This window comes from Argiope bruennichi, chromosome 8 (assembly GCF_947563725.1).
Source record: "Argiope bruennichi chromosome 8, qqArgBrue1.1, whole genome shotgun sequence".
NCBI lineage: Eukaryota > Metazoa > Arthropoda > Arachnida > Araneae > Araneidae > Argiope > Argiope bruennichi.
The window spans coordinates 26611209-26633823 of record NC_079158.1 but is presented as its reverse complement, the minus strand read 5'-3'; the positions used below and the strand labels follow the sequence as shown (position 1 = coordinate 26633823).

The 22615-nt window shown below is 27.3% G+C and overlaps 1 protein-coding gene across 1 annotated transcript in view; it reads left to right on the top strand.

Moving 5' to 3' along the window:
• The window catches only part of LOC129981521 (RYamide receptor-like), a 253774-nt gene that overhangs the window by 224710 nt on the left and 6449 nt on the right, over positions 1-22615 (top strand). The window contains exon 3 of the mRNA XM_056092380.1: positions 16655-16810. Coding sequence (XP_055948355.1) covers positions 16655-16810 — 156 coding nt within the window. The remainder of the gene's footprint in view (positions 1-16654; positions 16811-22615) is intronic.

Below are 22615 nucleotides of genomic sequence, written 5' to 3'. Positions count from 1 at the left end.
TGTTTTATTATTTATTTCTGAATCAATTAACCAATAATCAATTTTCATTTCGTCAGTTATCATCCAAAATTTCACGCTTTATCTAGAATTTTGGTGACTAGATAGTATATCGAATTCTATCAATTTAGCAAGTTCAGATGTTGAGTTATTGTTTTACATATATAGGTAAGCAGGTACATAGATATATTAAGTAAAAAAACAAAAATATAAAGACTCTAAAATGTCATAAATTTTTTGATAATTACAATATTTCATCAGATAGTTATTTTAGTATTTATTTCTGAATCAAATAATCAGATAATCAGTTTTCATTTCGTCGGTTATCATCCAAAATTTGACATATTTGGGTTTTAAAATAGTATAACAAACTGTGTCAATTAATCAGGTGTTGAGTTATTGTTTTAAATAAACAAATAAACAAGTACACATATATATTAAATTAAAAAAATAAAAATAACAAGACTATATAATTGTTGATTTTTTTTGCGATTACGATGTTTCATAAAATCGTTGTTTTATTATTTATTTTTGAATCAATTAACAGATAATCAGTTTTCATTTCGTCGTTTCTCAACCGAACTTTGACACTTATCTAGAATTTTGGTGTTTAGATATTATGCCGAATTGCATTACTTTAACAAGTTCAGCTGTTGAGTTATTGTTTTATTTATACCGGAAAGCAGATAGTTTAGTTTAGTTATATTAACGTCCCGTTGTAAAGCAACACTAGGGCCATTTTGGGTCGGATCTCGGCATTTTGAACCGCTGTCAGATGACGAGGACGACACCTGAGCTGGCACCCTCCTCTTCACACCATATCACACCAGCGGGAGGACGTTTGGCATGACATATTTAACGTGCAACAGACCCCCTTACACGACGGCTCTTCGGTGGAATTGGGTCTCGAACCTGAAACCCTACGGCTCACAAGTCGAGATCTTACCACCAGGCCACCGCGGCCTCCGGAAAGCAGATACACATTATTATCAAATATATTAAGTAAAAAAATAAAAACGCGAAGACTCTAAAATGTCATTGTTGAATTTTTTGACGACTACAATAATTTATAAAATATGTTTATTGAAATTATAATTTGTTTCTCTATACTAGAAACTACTGCATATCAATATATCTTGGAATTTATTAATCCAAATCTGTTTGAATGCACCGAAGTCAAACCAACAATATTTTACCATCGCAGATTCAACATTAAAATGTAAAGCATTCCATATCACAAATTCACTTTACACTATGAAGAGCAACATTTTTAAGAGTTGAGGCACACCAAAGTTTCTGAAACATTTTAAGGTAAGTTTTAATTAGCAGTTAATGGTGAGACCTCTAATTAATCCCACGCACGTAAACTGTATTCCCTTGCAATTCTTCCAACAATGCACCACTAAAATGCGCCGCCGTCTTTCCAGTCATAAAGAGGAGGTTTCTAATTGCGATGCTCTGTGAAAGGTTAATTAAGTTTGTTGAGAATTTTTAAAGCGGTTTTGCGGCATTGAAATGTGATAAGGTCAGAGTGAATAAATAGTATCGGGAAAACTTTGCTTTTAATGACTGTTTTTTTAATGAGATTATAAATAGGAAGTTTTTAACATTTGATTGTTATGATATACAGTATAAGAATTTTTATTAATATTTGCATAAATTCTAATTTTTTTGGTATTACTAAAAATATGATTATTTAATTCTAAGTCAATATAAATTTCATTAGCATCAAAGATGAATAAATAATAATGAGGCTGATGGAAATTATGTTAAGTGAACAGGATTGAAATATTCTTTATTTTTCTTATTTTATATGTTTTTATTTAATGATGCAATTGTGGCCTCGCATATTTTATATTTATTCTTTAGAGAAAAAAGAAATAAGCAGCCACCTAGATACTTGTTTCGTATATGAAACAAAATAAAGCCCATAGAATTTCAGTCAGGCATAAAGCAAAGCATTTATTTAGACGTTTCTCACTTCTACATCATTTATTATCCCCAGCTCATTCGTAACCATTTAAGTGATAAAATAATTCATCTACATAATGCTAAGCTTTTGTTATACATTATTTTCGAGCTTATTAAAATTATAATCCCTTGACAAAGGAGGAATTTCGATCGAATATCGATATCACATTTATTAATTGTGATATCGATATCATGAATCAATCACAATCAATGAAATAATAGATAATAAATTATCTAATTTAAGTGGTGATAAAGAAAACGTGAAAAAGCTATTACTTTTGCTTTTAATGGCATTTCAACTTAATTTGATTCATAAGGTTTAAAACCGATTATAAAAACTTATAATAATCAATTGCATACAAACGATATTTTAGATAAACGACAACATCTTTATTTATTTAGAGTTTTTTTTTAATACATTATTTGGTTGCACATAAATAGTACAAATAAGAAATGATCGAAATTTATAGCAGATTCAATAAAGGCAGGATTTTACTAATAATAAATGTTTAATTTTAAAACTTCATTATACTATTAATTATTATTGATTGCACACTAATCTATACTTATACTAAATAAAGTATAACTAATCTATAATATACTATACTTATAATAAAGCTCAATGTGTGTCTGTATGTTGGCGTTCTACAGGCCAGACCGTTTAACCTACAGCTACCAAATTTGTTACATGTATACTCTGGAGGTCCGGAATGTGCACTTCGGAGCCCTTTTTTGAATTTTAATTAATTAAAAATTAAGCAAAATTTTCTCATTTTTTCGCTGTAACTTCCGAAAATACTACAGCACGAAATTGATTTTTACATTATGTTGAAAATAAAAAAAAAATGATCTTTTCAATAAGACTTATGTTTTAACTAAATAAATAAATTTCTGTTTTTAATGAATTTTTAAAAAAATATCTATACTATTATTATAAAAGTGAAAATTTGGATGATTGGATGGATGTTTGTTACTAAATCATGCCAGAACGGCTGAACCTAATCGGATGGAATTTGGCATAGATATATATTATAGTCTGGAATAGGACATAGTCTACTATTTATCCCGGTTAATTGAGTGGTTAATTTTTATTAATTAAAAACTAACTTTCCAGCCAAAAACTCTTTTCATTTCCGCACAACCAAATGAGTAAGGTTTCATTTTTTTTTTTATCACGCTAACGAGTTAAGGCTTAACATGCTTTCGACCGATTATTTAAAAAGATTCTGTTTATTTTCTTAATGTTTAGTTGCATTTAAAATTAAACATTGTTAATTAATCGATCTTTTGGATTCATTCTGAAGTACTTCTGAATTAAAATAAAATAGAATAAAGGAAATTAAAAATTTCTAATCTGCATAGCGTTACCTCAACTGGCGTAGAAAATGAGCATTTGAGTTACCATAACTGGCGTTGAAAACTCCGGCATGCGCAATGTGTTCTGATTGTTTACAACTATATTTTCAACGGATACGGACTTGATACGGATTTTGATTATTGGTTAGCTGTTTTGTTTTATTTCAAATACACACTGTAAATAAATGGTTTTTAGTGTAGTTGTGTGCTTTTGTAATTAAATTATATTTATGTTAGTTATATATTTTTCGTACATGCTTGGAGTTTTAAGTATATTGTTTTTTAAGTAATTTTTTACCCACACTAACGTGGCTAGGCTTAACACCTAGGTTTTCGACCGATTATTTAAAAAGATTTTGCTTATTTTGTTAGTGTTTGATGCATTTAAAATTAAAAATTGTTAATTAATCGATTGTGCTTGCAAGAATTGAAGTAATCACGAACATTAAATTACGCATAAAATATTTAACTGAATTAGAGACAGCCAATAAACTCGGCAAAAGATCTGGAAGCCAAAGACGGGTAGTCTATCTATACTTGTGTGTGTGTGCGTGCGTGCGTGCGTGCGTGCGTGTGTGTGTGTGTGTGTGTGTGTGTGTGTGTGTGTGTGTGTGTGTGTGTGTGTGTGTGTGTGTGTGTGTGTTTTGACACTGTACAGGCCAGACCGTTCGACCTACAGCTACCAAATTTGGCACATGCATACCTTGGAGATCGAGAATGTGCACCTGGGGTCCCCTTTTTTGAATTTTTAATTAGAATTTTAATTATTAATTAAAGACTAACTTTCCCACCAAAAATATCTTTTCATTTCCCCACCGCCAAATGAGTAATGCTTCAGGTTTGTTTGTTTTCCACGCTAAAGAGGATAGGCTTAAAAAATTTTCGGTTCTTGAATTAAAATAAAACAGAATAAAGGAAATTAAATATTTTTAATCTGCATAGCGTTACCCCCACTAGAGTAGAAAATTCACTCATTGGCGTTACCATATTTGGTGTTGAAAATTCACGCATGTGTTCTGATTGTTGACAACGGATACGGACTTGGTTTTAAAGATTTAATATGTTATCGACAGATTATTTCAAACGATTCTGTTTAATTTTTTAGTGTTTGATTCATTTAAAATTAAAAATTGTTAATTAATCGATCTGTTCATGATGAATCTGAGAAAATTTTATTGAAAAATTCTTGAGATATTACATAACTTAAGAAAGATATTCTTTAGTGCCCATAAGGTTTAAATGCTCAGAAACTCTGTTTTCAGTACTCATATTTCAAAAAAATGCTTTGTTTCAGTAAAAAATGTTTATATATTAATTGCAGTTTAATCATTTCCACTTTAATTTAAAGCATAAATTCTACGGGAGCTAACAGAAAATGAGAGAGATACATATTACTTTATGGCTGAAGGCTGAAGGCCTCATTATATTATGAGTGAATTATATGACTATCAAAATTTGAAACTTTAAAATATTTTTATGAAGACTCTATTAAAATAGGAGTTGCATAAAATATTTAATTATTAAAATTTTAACGAGCATTAAGATTGGCGAATCGGCTGATCGCCAAAGGCGGCTAGTATACCCATAAAATCTAAAATTATTAATTTTGAAATAAATATGTATTAGTAGCATTAAAATTTTATTAATAAATGTTATTTATTGCAATTACGTTTTTAAGTCAATTCATTTCCCTGTCTTTCACAACAAAGCCGTATAATATTGCACTATGTTTAATAGAATGAACTGAAAAGTGCAAAAGACATTAAGTAGTAAAACTTTGCTATAAAAATTACAGTAACTGATATTTCCATTGCACAATGATCAATAGAATTTTGAAATCTACAAATTATTTTACAATTTTTGAAATAAGAACATTTTAATATGATTGTTTATCTTGCAGCATACATAAATACTTTTGATATTCATGCCTAGAATTTGCAGCAAAAAATTGCACAGGCAGAAATATTGATGTTCTCTTTTAATACCGGAAATCCGGAAGTTTTTGTACTTTATGAATTACTCCAATAAATTTTTGAAATTTCAGCACCTTAGGAAATCGATTTTTATTTTTATTTATTTATTAATTTATTTAATTTTTTAACTTCAACTTAAACAACAAACGTGATAAGTTTTAAATGTTTGTACTGAACTCCAAAATTCACACTGCACTTTTTAAAGAAATTTCCTGTGCCTTATCGTAATCACATTGAAAAGATAAAGTATTTATTCTTAATGAATTGAAGCAAAATCTTTCATTCCAAACAACAAGTTTCAAACGTAAGGTTTCAAAACAGAATTTTAATTGTGTGTATCGATCTTCCAGAAATATTTAATTTAATACAACAAACAAAAATCGTCTGATATGTTATAAAATGAATTTTCTTAAATGTAAAGAATGAAATGGGTACTTCAGTTTTGTTTAGGAATAAAGAAAATATTTTTATTTTGAAACATTCAATTGGAAACATATTGGCTACAAAATAAACTTTAAAAATAATGAAAAAAATCAAATAATTTATAATTTTTTACATGATATCTTACAATAACTAGATCTTAGATATTTAGACATTTAGGCAATTATTAAACCTTTATTATTATATTAAAAATTTTGGATTCTTAAATAAATTTTGCTTTAAATTTATTATTATGAATTATACAGATGTTAACTCCTTAATTGAAATAATTCGTTATTCCGATGAAAAAAACTGAAATAATTGCTTTTTCATTATATTGAGAAAAAAAGTGGCATTATTCGTGCTTTTCAAATAATTTTTTTTAAGCAGTTCGTTATTCTTCTCCAGTAGTGAGGTTTATCTGCCAGTTTCTAATAAAAAATAATCCTTACATGTGCCAAAACTATTTTGAAAAGAACATCTTTGGTATTTCTTTCCATTTTTATCAGTATAGTAGCAGAAAGTTCTTTAAATTTTTAAAATTCACAGATCTAAGAACTTTTTGTATTAAAAACATAGAATTTAACTGTAAAAATTTATCTTTGAATGTAAAAACAGTACGAATTAAATAACTTTAAAATATTATACATATGACATGAAATATTTATGTAAGTTTTCTTTAAAGTTTCTTAAGAAAATTGTAAAAGAAAAAGTTTTAAAAAAATTCTTCTTTTAAGAGCTCATTATCTCAGACTACCATATTTCGTATAAAGGAATAAGTTTCCACAACCATGCTCTGAATAAATTCTTCACGAATGCACATCAACCTATTTGAAAAAATAAATAAATAAATAAAATTGAACGAATGAAACGCGCATATATCGTCCCGTTTCGCATTCTATAGAGAAAAGAATTACTGGTAGAGAAAGAATCTTGCTAAAAAAGAATGGTTTCTTTGGAATGGTCTTTAATTTAATTTATGAACTACTTTTAAATACTTTACTTATTTAAGCATTAGTAAGTTAGACTCATTTTAAAATTAATAATTATTATTTACTCTCTTATTTATATGCTTTTTTGTTAAACAACAAGTTTAGAATTCATTTCACATGCTTTTGTGTATGTGTGTTTTAATCCTGATATTAATTCAAATAAATTTGAAAATAAACCTATGATTTTTTTTCAATGTACTTATTTTTAAACAGCTTCTTTATAAAATCGTTTGAGCTGTTTTACATCTTTAAATACTTTTTCTCAAATAGATGAAGTTTTTCTTATGAAACACTCCATAAAGTAAAATAAAGTACATGTTTTTATTAAAATTTAATATATGCTCTTTTGTTTTGAAATTTCTTAACTTCAGAATAAGCATTCCTTTCATTTAAAAATATTTTACAATGGTCTTAATGCTTCTCAATGCAAAAAAAATGAAATTCTTATCCTACTTATATACTTATTATTTAAAAAATAACATATATACGCATGTGTATTATAAATAGTTCTCTACAAAATTTTGAATAAATTATTTGATACACATCTAAATTTGGTAGTTTTTTAATTATGTTTTCTTTTAGCGAAAAAAAAATCACGTACATTTCAAAAATGCTTGGTATTTAAGTGGTATATTTTTTATATGTGCTTTGTCAGTATATTTTATTCAAAAATTCAAAATGTAAATATTTTAAAACATTTTTTAAAACAATGCCCTCCTGATCATAGGTATAATTTTTAAAAAAATAATATTTCTACCCTAAATAAAAAGATAGAACTAAAACTTGTATAAATACAGCAACAAGCGATTTCATATTTCATCTAAGACTCTAAATTGCAACACTCATATGATACAACAGTATTACTTCCTATCTGTTTTTACACTTTACCACAAAATTTGTAAATTATTCTCTGTTAGTGGTAAAAAATTATTAATAAGAATTAATTCCAAATTCATGTACTTAAAATATATATCAATTTATGCTATGGTATGGTAATAAAACAAGTAAAACAAAATTTATTTCAATCATAAAATAAATAAATCCTTGGACTAGAAAACCTTTTATCAAATGTAATCAATATTCCATATTTTACTAAAAATTAAGATCAACCTGTTTGAAAGAAGAGTAAACCTTATTTTGTCGGCAGAACGTGGCTTTTATATTTTATATTAAAATATTTGTCTGCAGTTTTGTTTATAGATATTCGTCAAAAAATGATAACGATTAATAAAAAATCGCGGATTGTTGTTGCTATATAGAAAGTACTATAAATATATACACTGTAATGTTTATTTAATATGTATTTTATTTGACTTTTTAATGTTTTATTAGGATCTACGCAACATTTTAAATGCAAAAAAAAAATTACATACTTTTCGTACACAGTATAAGGGCCAACTTTAATAATAAGAAAAGAGTTCTTCAGGCGGTGTCATTTTTTTCAGATTAAAATAATATCATGAGCTGTGGAAAATTTCTATGTTTTTGTGAATGCATCATTATACTTTGGGAAATCCACTAAATAATGTTCTATTTTACAAAATAATGTATTAACTAACAAGGAAAGATCTCATTTAGAGGACTTAACTAAGTAATGTAAATGTTTCTAATGTTTTTGTGAATACATCATTATACTTTGGGAAATCCACTAAATAATGTTCTATTTTCCAAAATAATGTATTAACTAACAAGTAAAGATCTCATTTACAGGACTCAACTAAGTAACCCAATCGAGTTCCAATTACTCCGATGACTAATCTCTCCGGCAAGTTGGAATTACGAGTTTCGACTTTTGATGACAGTGGCGAATTAATTTATAGATAAGAATATGCTTGAACTGATGAGAATTGACCGTATATTACTTTAGATGCACTTCGCAATTTCAATAATCCTTAAATACAGTAAATTTTTAAGCAAAAAAGTTTGACATCTTTATTTATTTTTTGATATTCTATTTCATAGAATATTGCGTATAGCCTATCATGGCAATTTAACACCTCATTTCGGCGTAATTTACAATCATTCAATTTCCAATGTGTCTGTGAAATGAATCTTTATAAAAGCATAAATGATTAAGTATGACACAGGAAGAAAAATATTTAAAATTTAGAAACACTCATAAAATTAATAAAAGCTAATATCTCAGCTTAGTAGTCGATAAAAACTTCTTCTTCATATAGAATATTAAGTCCATTATTCAATTCACTTTTATTCGTATTCTTCCTGAAAAGCTTCCTTCGCTATTTCTACTTTAACGATACATTTATTCACTACTTTTCAATATTCTCTAGACATAATGATATACTTCAGCGATAATATCTAGAATTGTAGCTCTTATCTCAATGTCGGAAATTGAGAACTTGTCAAACACCAAAATAAATTTTCTTTTAGCCGAATTAGTATTCCTCAAATCTGCCACATCCAGTTCACAAGCGTCAACTCCATCAATCTTGCAGATGCAAGAATAATAGTTTTTCAATATAATCGATCAAAATATCCATATTTTCTGAAAATATACCATAGATCATTTGAGGAAAAAAATTTTCATCATCTTCAAAGAAGGTATTTCCTTTGTGTTATAAAATGTCAAAATCATCACTTTCAGATCTCTTTCATCAGTGTTACGCCTTTTTCTTTCTCCACGTCAGTTTCGTTTTTTATTCCATATTTGACTTCTACCGATTTTAAATCATTATCAACGATCAATTTTCATATATGAAAGCTAATATGTATGTGGATAAATTAAAATGAATCATTTTTTTTATTTACAGAGAAAGAATAAACATTATTGATGAAACGAAATGCTATTCAACTCTAGTTTCCATTAACTTCCTATCGTATATTATTTCTAATTCCAGGTAGCACAGAATGTTGCGAATATTGTACAATATTGTACGATATTATTAAATATTCAACAATATTATACAATATTATTAAATGTTCAAAAATATTATACAATATTATTATATATTATTAAATATTCAACAATATTTTACAATATTATTATATATTATTAAATATTCAACAATATTATACAATTTAAATATATATAATTAAATATTCAACAATATTATACAATATAATTATATATTATTAAATATTCAACAATATTATACAATTTAAATATATATTATTAAATATTCAACAATATTATACAATTTAAATATATATAATTAAATATTCAACAATATTATACAATTTAAATATATATAATTAAATATTCAACAATATTATACAATATTATTATATATTATTAAATATTCAACAATATTATACAATATAATTATACATTATTAAATACTCAACAATATTATGCAATATAGTGAATATTAATTAATATCATATAATATTGTACAATATGCTTCTGCCACTGGAATTATATACGAAATATAGTTGTTTACTACATTTAAATCCTACTACTAATTATCTCACAATCAAGACAGTCAGAGATAATTAAGAGAACTAACCTTCTCCTTTGGAGAATCCCCCCCCCCCAAAAAAAAATTGAAAGTTCTTCGTAATCGTTGAAACAAATGCAAAAGAAGCATATAGTATGGTAACTTATAATCGATGTAAAAAATGAAGAATGAAATTTGTAAAGTTTTTGATTTGACCTTTCTTAACTTGGTTGTAACTAAAATAAATAGTATTATAAGAGAAAATGTTCAAAAAGCAAAAACATGTTATTCTTCCTTGAAAGTATCTTAACCAAAGCACAAGCTTTCAAGAGCAACAATCATCAATTCGCTTCCTTGTTACACGTAACACCAATTGCATCTTGTTCCTATTTATCAAGTTTCCCTCTATGTACTTTTATTATTTTATCTCGGTTTTTTTAATGCATAACTCATGTTGATGCCTCAACATAAATTTTAATAATTGTGGAATGTATTATTTTGAATTTCACTTGCGTAAGAAAACTCTTTTATTCTTATATCAATAATTTTTTAACGTTTTCAAATGAAAATTTAATCTTACTCCGTCCGCAAATATATGTTATCTTGTTAATAGTAATAACAAGTTAATTGAAATTCAAAACACAAGCAAACTGAGAAAAATTTCAGTCTTTATTCTAATTTTTTCTTATTATTGTTATAATTCAAAATTGAACTTTCTTTTTTGGTATGCACATACTCTAAGATAAAGCTATTTTAATCTATTTAATATCTGTGACAAAATTTTGGGATTATAATTAAAATTACTAAAATGCTTTATATATAGAGAGAGAGGGGGGGAGGGAGAGAGAGAAAGGCTTATTAAAGATTTTTTGTTTCATCTCTTTTTCATGACAAAAGTTTTTAAAATCCACCTAGCCTCAAAATTAAGAAAGTAAAAATTTTAAACAATTATAATTATTAAAAAATAAATTCAAATTAAGATAAATATCCAAGGTTTTCATTTTAAGAATCAAATTGGTTTATGCCACTTGCTGGATAATAAATGTATTTTGTTTGTCCAGTATTTTCAAATAAGTTAGCAAAAATCGTTTCCAAACATGAAGTAAAGAATTTACACCAAAAAAAAATATATTTAATATGATTTTTTTGTTTCACCAAGAATTTATTAAAACTTTCTTTTTAATTATGACGCAGTTTAATCTATTGATACCTAAAAAATTTCGACATTAAGTAATTATACATAACTTTAATTGATCGGATTTTGAATTTGTTTCTAATCCTCAATCCTGCATTAGAAAAGGACTTTTATTGCCTACCCTTCTTTTAAGTTCATTTTTTGTACAATTAGAAATTTAATGGGAAAATGAACTTCTACGATGAAAAATATCTTAATAGTAATTAACAACTAGCGTTTACATTATTAAAATCTGAAAGGGAAAGGGCTGAAATATATAAAATAGATTATGCAGACTTTATCAGTTGATCTCTTGTGCTAATTTTAACGCAATCTATTTATTCTCAGAAAGAAAATTAATTAATATAAAAAATTGCAAATAATTCTATAAATTACAAATTATAAAAAAGAAAATGTAGTAATTGATTGAATATACAGCAACAAAATTTAAACTTTTATGAAAAACTATGCAACTCATAAAAGTTAAATATGAAGTTATTATTTATCTTTTGACTGTTAAGATACAAAATTTAGCGGTTTTGAACATTTTGATAGAAAAGCGGTTTTGAGAATCGACTCAGATAAAACAAAAACATTTTGTTATTTTCCCTATTCATAACTCAGACATTCCATCTTGGAAGCATTTCTAGAAAATATTGGACAAATTTTTTCATACATGCTATGAAAAAAAAGGAAAAAAAAGGGGGTAGATTTTGTTAAGGGGGTGGGAGGAATGAACAAACACATTTGACATTTTAAAGAATTTTTATTTCCAGTGACATTTATTTTGTGCTTTTTTCAAGAGTTAATCAATTATGTTCGTGGCTGGTTTTTATTTAAACTCGAAAAAGTTCTGAGACTGAAAGATTTTTTTAGCCTTTTTTATGATAAATAAAAAAAGATCAATTCTCTTTATAAAATTTCTATTCATGTACATTGTTATTTTTTTTTTTTTTTTTTTTTGCAATTCTCGATTTATTTTATTATACATTACATCTGAAGCAAAACATTTATAGGTTTTAGAAATTCTTCAATTGATTTTTAGTTATCTTGCTCATTTTTTTAAATAATTACTTTTGATTAACAAATGGATCGAATAAGCAAGATATAATACATAATTTACTATTTTTGATGAAATTTTAACAAATGTTTTGCATATATAAAAGTTAACTTTTATTAATTCGGCTTTATTACATCCATTTCCATATTAATACATTAATATGTTAAAACAACTAAAATAAATATACTTCTGTGTATTGAAAATCCATTGAAAAAATAAAAGTGGGAAACAAATACTATAAGGAAATTTTATGAGAATAACAAATGGATGGAGAGACAGACAGATGGTATTTCTATTAGTCGTTAAGCACAGAGACAATATTAATGCAGTTTAAACCCTTAAGACTCAAGTCCATCATTTTACAGTGATTCGAGTAATAGGCTTCAAATTATTGTTGTAATGCTCTTCAGCATTAAGAATTGCAACTTTTATTGCGCTACTCTTTAACTTTTGAATTTTGAAAGAAATTATTTCAGGGGCTTTATGCCTGCACGTTTCAAAATATATATGCAATAGCTATATAATTTTTAAAAAAGATTACAGAAAAACCATTGACAATCTTATTGTATTATTGTAGGAAAATAACAAATCCATTTTTCTGCGCTATTATTATTTATTTTCATTCTAGTTGTTTCTAAAAGGTATTCTTAGCGTATCTTGAAACACGAATGCGATTAGGAGTTACATTCACTACGGATTCAATTAATATAACACCAGCCTCATGACAATATTTACACTTAAATAGGTCAAACTAACTCTTTGTATTTTACAAAGTATGTGAAATACAAAGAGTTACATTTATTACGTTTTGCATTTATCATTTTAATTTGTAATTAGATTCCATGCAATCATTTTTTATTGTTTTCGCTTGGATCATAGCTTCTCAAAGGGGACGAACCATCCCTTAGTGGGCATTAGAACCCTCCCTGAGGGTTTTGCTGGCAGTATGCTCAGAGGTGAATGGGAGCTCGTAAAGACACTAAAAAAAAGGTGACAGTGGCGTAATTTGATTTTAACTTGAGGATATTAACTTAATAACATACCTGGATTATTAGATTTAAACAAGATTACATATATGAATTTGAAATAATCAGTAATATAAAACCTGGTAGTCCACCCAAATCCACGAATATATGGCCATCAGTTACTTTTCAAGACATTTCCAGTGTCCTAATATAAAAAGTTCTTTAAACTTAGCAAAACACATGGAGCACAAAAAATAATAAGCTATAATCAATCAAATGTTTTTTATTTATTGTCATTTAAATCGAAAAACGTGTCTTAAAATTTCTAGATTGAGAGGCGGGAATATTTATTTTATTCAGAGATATTTATTAAAATCAGAGCAAGCTTCTGTTTTCCCGACATATAATGTATGCCAACTTTTAATGGAATGTACATAATTCAGAGATTGAAATGGTTTAGCAGAGAGATCCAAATTTTTAGTGAGTTGCTAGCTATTCTTTCTATCCAATTTATTTTTCGTGTATTGTAGATATTAATGGGATAAGCTTAAGTACTCTGTAATTTTTTTTTGCTTTTTCTACTCATTATTCTTTTTAAATTTATATAGTAGCAGCATAGATTTTTACATTATTATTTGGCCTAATTGGGTCAATTCTGACTCCTGTTCCCTATTTGGATAAGTAATATGTTCAAATAGATAAGAGTTAAAAGTAAAATTCGAAAATGCATCCAAAGAGTTTTGACTTTAAAAATCCATATAATCTCTTTCTCCTGGCTTGAAGGCAAGAATCCAAAATTTTTAATTTATTTTCCTTCATCACATTTGACTAAGGGTAGGAACAGATCAAAAGCTTATTTGCTGTCTAAGAACATATTACATATCGTTGAAAGCAGCAATATGCAACTGATGTTAATGAATTGGATCCTGACGTTAGCAAATTATTAAAACTTTATCAGCCTAGATCATCACATTAATATTTTTATTATTATTTGTGATTGATTTCGTAACAATGTTTTAAGTAAGTAATTTATGCAACATTTGGTAATCGCTTTAATTCTATTTCGTGATTCTTAATAGATACATAGACCGATAAATTAATTATACATGATATGCAATTATATTTGTATATCATGCATTTATAATTGATTGTATTGTATTGCAACTGCAAAATTGTTTTGCAATGCAACTGTGCCTAATTATAGTTGAAAAGTTATTTTAAAATACTGTGAAATTAACGATTTTGAAATAGGATGATATTGTAACATTTTGTTCTTGTATTTGGGACGTAAATAAAAAAAAATCAAGAACCTATGTTTTTGATTTCATACAATATGAAAGTGTTTAACAAACTTTAAGTAAAACATCTAAATTAACAGATGCACACATTTTGTCATTCGAACGGACGTTCTTAATCTACTTCAAAATGAATATAGTTTCCTTTTGAAGTATTTTCTGACGTACTGGAGTATATATTTACTGTTTTACTTATTTAGAATCAAATGCAATTTAAAAATAATGTAAGTAAGCCTTGCAATGTATATTGTAAATTCGAATAAAACCATTACAATTTAAAATTGACTTTTTCCTACATCAAAAGTGAACAAATATAAAATGTGTTCATGTAAATATAAAATGATATATATCAAATGAAATAAAGTCTATGAATTAATCGAAAGGTTAATTCATAATTAATAGAAAGAATATGCATAAAAATAAAGTTTATGAATTAATCGAAAAGTTATATCAGATTTATAATGTAATAATAAATATACTTATATATTAATAGACATATATATAAGTTATAATAGGCTTATAATGTTTTATATAAAGCGAAAAAAATTCATATAGCGAAATAGTTTTTTTCTTTTTGTTATACAGCAATGACAAATTTACAATGAATCCCGAATTTCAGATATTGTGAACATGAATTGGCAAATCTATGTGACATACAAACTTCGAATTATTGCTTCTCAAACTGATAATTTAACATTAAATCTCAATAAAACTATAATTCGATACCTAAATTACGCATTATCCACAAACATCAAGTATTCTAAGGTCTAAGATCTATTAAGGAATCAATAAGGCCGCATATTCCTGAAATGGAAGATGATTAAATAATAAAAAGACAAAACAAGGGAGTTAATTGTGTTTGCTTGTTCTCCCATACATACCTTTGAAAAGAGTGGATGGAAATTGCAGTGAAGGAAAGAATGAAACTGAAAATTTAACTATTTTAGTTATTCTTATAAAAAATGATGAAGCATTATTTGTATATATTGTTGCAAATTTTTTTCTCTACAAATACCGCCAATCAATCGAAATAACGCAGCGCATTTAATTGCGAATTCAGCAGCTTGCTTGCTGTCTAATCCTCTCAAATCTTTTACTTGTCGGCGACTCCGACTCTCACCCACACGACTTCTCTGCAACTTCAGAGTGCCTGTCTTTTATAGCTCCGGGAGGCCGGGCTAAATTCTTCCAGGCCAATCAGGGCGTCTCTGGGTGTATCTCGGTTCCTACTGGATGGTTCGTGAAACTTCTAGCACTTTCCAGTATGATTCATTTAGTCGCCAAGTCACCAAATGGTCGCGAAGCTATGAAGTCATTGACGCGGCATCCGCTCGGCACGCACAGGACAGATTTTACAACGGTTTTTCTTACGATGACACTAGTCGTACTGGGAAGCAAAATTACAGCTTTGTAATAATATGAAGCTCATGAATACTATTAAATATAATAAAAAAAGGTCTTTGGATAAGCTTTAAGTATTTTTAAAAATATTACTTATTGTTTTGTTAGTTTTATTTTTAAAATTGATTTCAAGTTCTCATTGCTTGAATCTAACCTTATTATACTTACATTTTTAATTTTGCATAAAAACGAAACTAAGCCGAAACTAATTAAATGAAACTTCTGAGTAAAATTAAAGATAATCGAAACATTTTATAAAAATAGGAAATAATTATATATTTGAGTAAAGACCGTATAATAAATAATAAAATATTTACCACTATTCATGAGTCAATCTTTCCCTAAAATGAATGCTTTTGGATTTTTCTAGTTTTGACATCTTGTTTTTAAAATAAGAAAAATCTGAACAGCATGATTTCACGAAAAGTTTTAAAAAAATTACTAATGTTTCTACTTTTCTTGACTTTGTATTGTTAAAACATTTGAAAGGTTTCTATATCAAACATGAAACTATTTTTCATTACTTTCCACAAACGTGAAAATATATTCTTTTTCCTTGTGTGCCATCATTATAAAATTTCTTCAAGAAATTTAAATTGGTTTTAAATTTCCTGTTCTAGAATATCCCTAATAATATTATTCCTTCTTGCAGGTGTACACGGTTGCGGTCTTTGTGGTGACCTTCGTACTGCCCATGATCATTCTGACGTTCGCTTACAGCAGCATTGGGTGGAAGATGTGGCGACATACTTCACCAGGCAATGCCGATGCTTCTCGAGACCAGCAACAGCTCATGGCTAAGTTAAAGGTAGGAAAGATGTATTCTCGGAAGTATTTTTGCTTGATAAGACCATCAAAGCAAACGCCAGGGTTATTTTCTTTTTGGTCTATAACGAGGAAAGTCCTCTAATATATGGATTTATAATTACGTATGTGGTGGATTTATATACTTTGTGGTCCTAAATAGAGTACCGTGTCCCTGATTTAATAATTGGTCAATTTAATTTCACACTAGTAACATACTAATTACTTATTTCAAGTTTATCTTTCTTTATTAATTTTGTGAAAATGTCTATGCAATCCTGCATTTATTTATTAAGTCTTGCTTCCACTTCAGTAGACAATGTTATTGAAATAATGGATCTATGTTTATACATATTCTAATAATAAATTAAACGTAATTAGACATACGAGAAGTTCACATATTATATTTTAGAATATGTTACTATTATCCTAATATTTTATAATTCATAGAATTTGTGCTTTTTACAAACTTATTTATTTGTCAAATAGGTAAATATTTTCAATCGTTTAGTATGCGATCTCCTTGCAGCTTAGGGGCTGCCACCCCTTGCTGTTTAGTCTGTTTAATCAGAAATCCAACATTGTATATTATATCAATATCTATTAAATAGTGGGAGTTTAATCATAATAGCCTCTTTTATATTGGTCAATATTATTAATGAGAGCTTAGATGCTTGCGATTCCGCGGATCTGTCCCTAATTGGGAAACATGCTATGCATACAACAACAAAAATTCTGGTATATATTGAAACTAAATGCGCATAAGGGTATCCAAAAAAATTCAAAACAAGAACTATTGCAGGCAATGAATAAATGGAAGATGCAATTGCAAATATAGTGACAGAAACTTACATTCTTTGTAGGTGACGAGAAAATGATTATCATCAATGTGGATATTAAAAATTAATAGCACCAGACGAATACACAATAATACAGAAGTATTGTTCAATTTCACTTAAACATAACAAATCAAATATATTTTATTCAGCTGTAAAACTCAGCCACCTATATATAGCTAAAATTTATATTCCAGGTTTTTCAGTCCACAGTACAACTTAGACCTCACCCTAAACCATTCATGACTTCTCCTTTCATTAGGTTTAGAATTGCATTAATGAGAGTTTACAAAAAGGTTTAAATCCAGTTTGAAGTGCAGTTTTTCTGTTATCACGTAATTGATTATTTTCCTTTGGGAATTTTCTTCATTTTCTTGTCTCAGAAAACAGACGTCCGGACCTCTGGAGTCCGATGAGAGTACATTTCACTGTTGGGTTGCTTAAAAGAAGATCAGAAGCAAAGAAGATAGATTTTTATTTCTAATTTAGTAATATAAAAAATTGTTATAAATAAAAAAATATACTTTCTATGGCATTATTTAAGTGGCCTTTATTTAAAAACTGACTTTCGTACTTTATATTCATACACATATTTTATATGTTTTTCCTGCGCCAAATATATTCTGCAGCATTTACCCTTTCGTGACGGGCGTTAATATATCCCTTATCATTGAACTTCTCTCATAGCCGGTGTAGCATCCGTGCATTTCTGGAAATCGAACTCGAGGGACGGTGATCCGTATGCGCATTTTAAGCTGGAGCAATTTTTAAATGCCACTAGATGACTCCCTGTGCCCAGTACTTTTGAAGTAAATATAGTTTTAGTATCCTGACCTTCAGTTTGTTCATATTCAACTTGACTTACGTATTTTACTCATCCGCTGTTTCAGGGGAGGGGAGGGAGGGTAATATAAATAAACAGAGCTGGTTTTTGTAACTTTCCACTTGATAGAACAATTCGCTTTCTTCTTTTATCTCTATTACTGTGTAACTGTAATCTTTTCGGGCTTTACCGTCAGTTCTGTTATATTTTGAGTAGCTTTTGAATACCTTTTGCGCCTGTTTCTTTTTATTACGGAAAGCCTAGGTTTCGGTTTATTATGGCAAGAAAACGCAATTTGTCAGAAGAAGAATGTGCTCGTATTATAAATTAACTAATAATCTAAAAAGTTAGAAAAATTGCCGACGTAAAGACTTAAACTTTATTTTTCTTAGCGACGCAAAACACCGATCCTGTGGAATGATTCCTTTCGCGTACGCTTCATCCCATGCGTGCATTTAGGATAGTGGCATCCCGTCCCAAAAGGATTAACCCTCCAGCTGCGTAACCTGCGATTTCCGTGGGTTGGCAATCAGCCCTTTTTCTACTGTATCCCGCGTTCTTCGTAGTTTGGAGTGTTTATTTTTACTATTACAGACTTTTATTATATCATATTGTTATCGTGTAACATATAGTAATAGTTCACTTTGTTAGAAAAATGTCTGAACTTATTTGCAAACATCGCATCTAAATAGTGGTTTTTAAAAATTACGCAGTCAGTGGGTTAATGTAACTTTCTTTTAATTTTGTTAAAAATAATATTCTCCTGACTGCGAAGCCCGATATACTTCTTTGAGTAAGCCCAAGGAAAACGCGTCTTTACGGTTAAAAATAAATATCAAATATTAATACGTGAAAAACGCAGGTACTTAAAAACTATACGAAGATTAATTTAATAAACCCATCAAAGAACTATTCCTTTTGACGTATTCGATGTTTTTTTTTTCTCTCTGAGAACTCTATTCGTATTCAGAATTTAAAAAGTAGAGCAATGTATGCGAATTTTATTCTTTGAATTTATCATATTTAAATCGATGGGAAATGCAATCTTAAAGAAGTTACTTGAAACAAGACTGTAGAAACTTCTTGTATTAACAGAAATATGGGTAGTTCGAAATAATGAGCTCTTGAAAGAGAAAAGTATGGTTTCTTTTAAACTTTTTGTATCACCAATGCAGAATAAAAAAATTCTTTTCAGATCATTTCGCAGAAACTCTAGTAGTCCATGTCATATTCATATTATTTTCAGAACTATTTTATATGCACACATTTTTCCCTTCGTGTACAGAAGTGAATTTTTAACAGAGGAGTTTAGATGCTTTCAGATATTTATTTAAATTTTTGAGTAACATTTTTACAATTCTTGAAAAATTGTTTTTGCATGATAAATAGACGTAGATTTAAAGGAAATCTGAGCGATAAATTTAAAATTAATTTCAAAAAATTTATTGTACAATTTCTAAAGCATTTTCTTGAGAACAAAGCTCAATAGAAGAGAGTAGCAAAAGGAATTGTACTGTTTTGATTCAAATTTCTATTTCTTTTTAAATGTAAAAGTAAACTTCAATATAAACAGATTTCGAATTTTCATTAATCTATATACAGTTCTGTAGTAAGTTATACTATGAAATAAATTTAAAGATATTAAATTGCTTAAGGTATTTACGAAGTAATGAATATAATTTAAATGCGTGGAAATATACTAAAACACTTTTTAAGTAATTAGCTGATGTATTAATTTAATTTTAATTAATTTTATTACTTATACATGGCATATTTTTAAATTAAGATACAAATAAATATTTATATATCCTTTTGCAAGCAAGAAATTGTTGTTCCTTATTGAATTTCAGCAGTTTAAATAGAATAATTTATTGCCACGACGATGTTGAAAATCTTAGCCCTTAAATTATATAAATTTGTTATTTATTTTTTTTTCAACGAAAAGTCTTACGAACGTGCGAATAGTTTTGAAACGAAGCTGGTTGCTATTTATAATGCACATTAAAATAATTCCAGATGTAAACCTATAAATATAAAGCTTATAGTTATTTTCAAGTCAATTTGCTTAATGAAAATTTAATGAAAAGAGTATTGGTTTATTTCTTTCTATATATACGCATTAAGTTGAAATTACAAATAATAAATACGTTCGTTGTTGGATATTTGTTAAATTATCAGTTTCAAACGGAGAGGTCACAATTTCAGTAAATATTTCTGTTCAATTAAATGAAAAAAAAAATCTATATTAAATGTAACAAAAGTATCCCATTTTCCTTATTTTCGTTCCATTATGTAGTGAAATTTCGACAAGTTTATGTGCATCAAATTATTTGTAATAAATAAAACAATTATTTTTGATGATCATCTTTAATAATATTTGAATTTAACGGTTTCAATAACTTGCATGCTCTCAGAAATCTCAGTTTAAGAAAAAGATTCATATTATTTAGTAGTGTATTTCAAATATCAAGCCAATGAATATTAAGAAGGCGAATGAGAAAAAAATGTAAAGTCCATTTTATAGCTCAAATAAAAATCTCACAAAAGATGTAATCCATTAAACAATTATTTACTAACAAGCCTTTGCTTGGAATTTTGCTGAAGCTATTTGTGGTACAAAAGAATATTTATGAATTATCAATATTTTAATGATAATGAGTAATTCAAAAATACGGTAAGTAAAAAAAACTTTATAACATAACATAGTATTCATCATTTGACCCTTTCTTTAAGAAATGAATCAAGACTTTGTTTTTTGAGTATGAAAGGTGAAAAATTGAATAATAGACGTAGCTACGAAAATGACATAGAAAAAATATTTGAGATAACTTCTATTAAAGAATAATTAATACACTTATTCTAGTAAAAGTTATATGTATTGCTCAACACAAATATACTCCCGATCTTCTATATGGATTCCTTAAAAAAATTAATATTATATGAAATAATAATAATATAATTCATTTTGAAAGTCATAGAATAATGTAAAAGCTTAAACAGTGTCACATGCTGCTGTTAATATTCAATGTCTTTGAGAAAATTAATGCATAAGAAAATGTCAATCAGCACAGAAAAAAACGTAATTAATTCTAATAAAAAGTTTTAAGGAAGAACGAAGTCATTAATATGATTTCTGTAATTAATCCCGAGTTGGAAAAAATAACGAACTCTTGACTACATAATTTCTTTTCTGTATATGCATAAGAACTCAAGTTTTTTACCCGTCACTTCAAGCAATTAATTTTTTCCTGGCTTAATAGCTTGATAGAAAGATCATTAGATATCTACCTGAAGTTATAATTTACGTGGCAAATTAATCTGTGATATTATATAGCTAGTAAAAAAGTCAGGTTACTATGTTATTGTTTTATTACCCTATGAAAAAAGAAATAATGAATAATTTAACACAATTTGTTTTTTTTTAAATAATTTTTTGAAGAAAACAAGAAAAATGCCCATACATTTTTATTATTCCCAAAAGTGTTTCATACTTTGAAAAAGATCTTTCATTTTTGAAAGATAATGCTGAATATAGGAATTCCTTGCGCATGAAAGAACAAAATATCGCATTTTAAGATTTTGAAAGTCAGAATGATATTAGTCATGCATTTTGTAAAACCAGTGTTTATTGGGAGAAAAATTCTAGCAATTACTAGTAGAGTTTTCATTCTTTTGTTCAGTTTAATAAAAGTATTTTTTTGTCAAAAAGAATATAATTTTTATTTACATCGAAATAAAATGAGAAATTCTCTGCTTCTAAAGAAATTCTTATTGTATTTTCAATTCATATTTATGCTTTTTATGTTCATTTCCTATCCATTTATATGTATTATTTATTTATTTTTATTATTTTTCTATTTGTTTCTTATGTCCCTTTTTATTAAACGATGAATAGAACAAGATGAATGAAAAATACATATGTGTGAAAGGTCCCATTATTTTAATATTAAAAATATGAATAGAGTGATGTTATTATATCTATTCATATTTATTTTTTTCTGTAAATTTCATTGACGTTGTTTGAAATATTTTGAAATTTCGTTAACATTAATACCTATTACATTTATATATCTTTATGATTTATTTCATGTTGTTGGAGATATATTAGCCCTTCAAATAGCAAATTACAAAAAAGATTTTGTAACACATT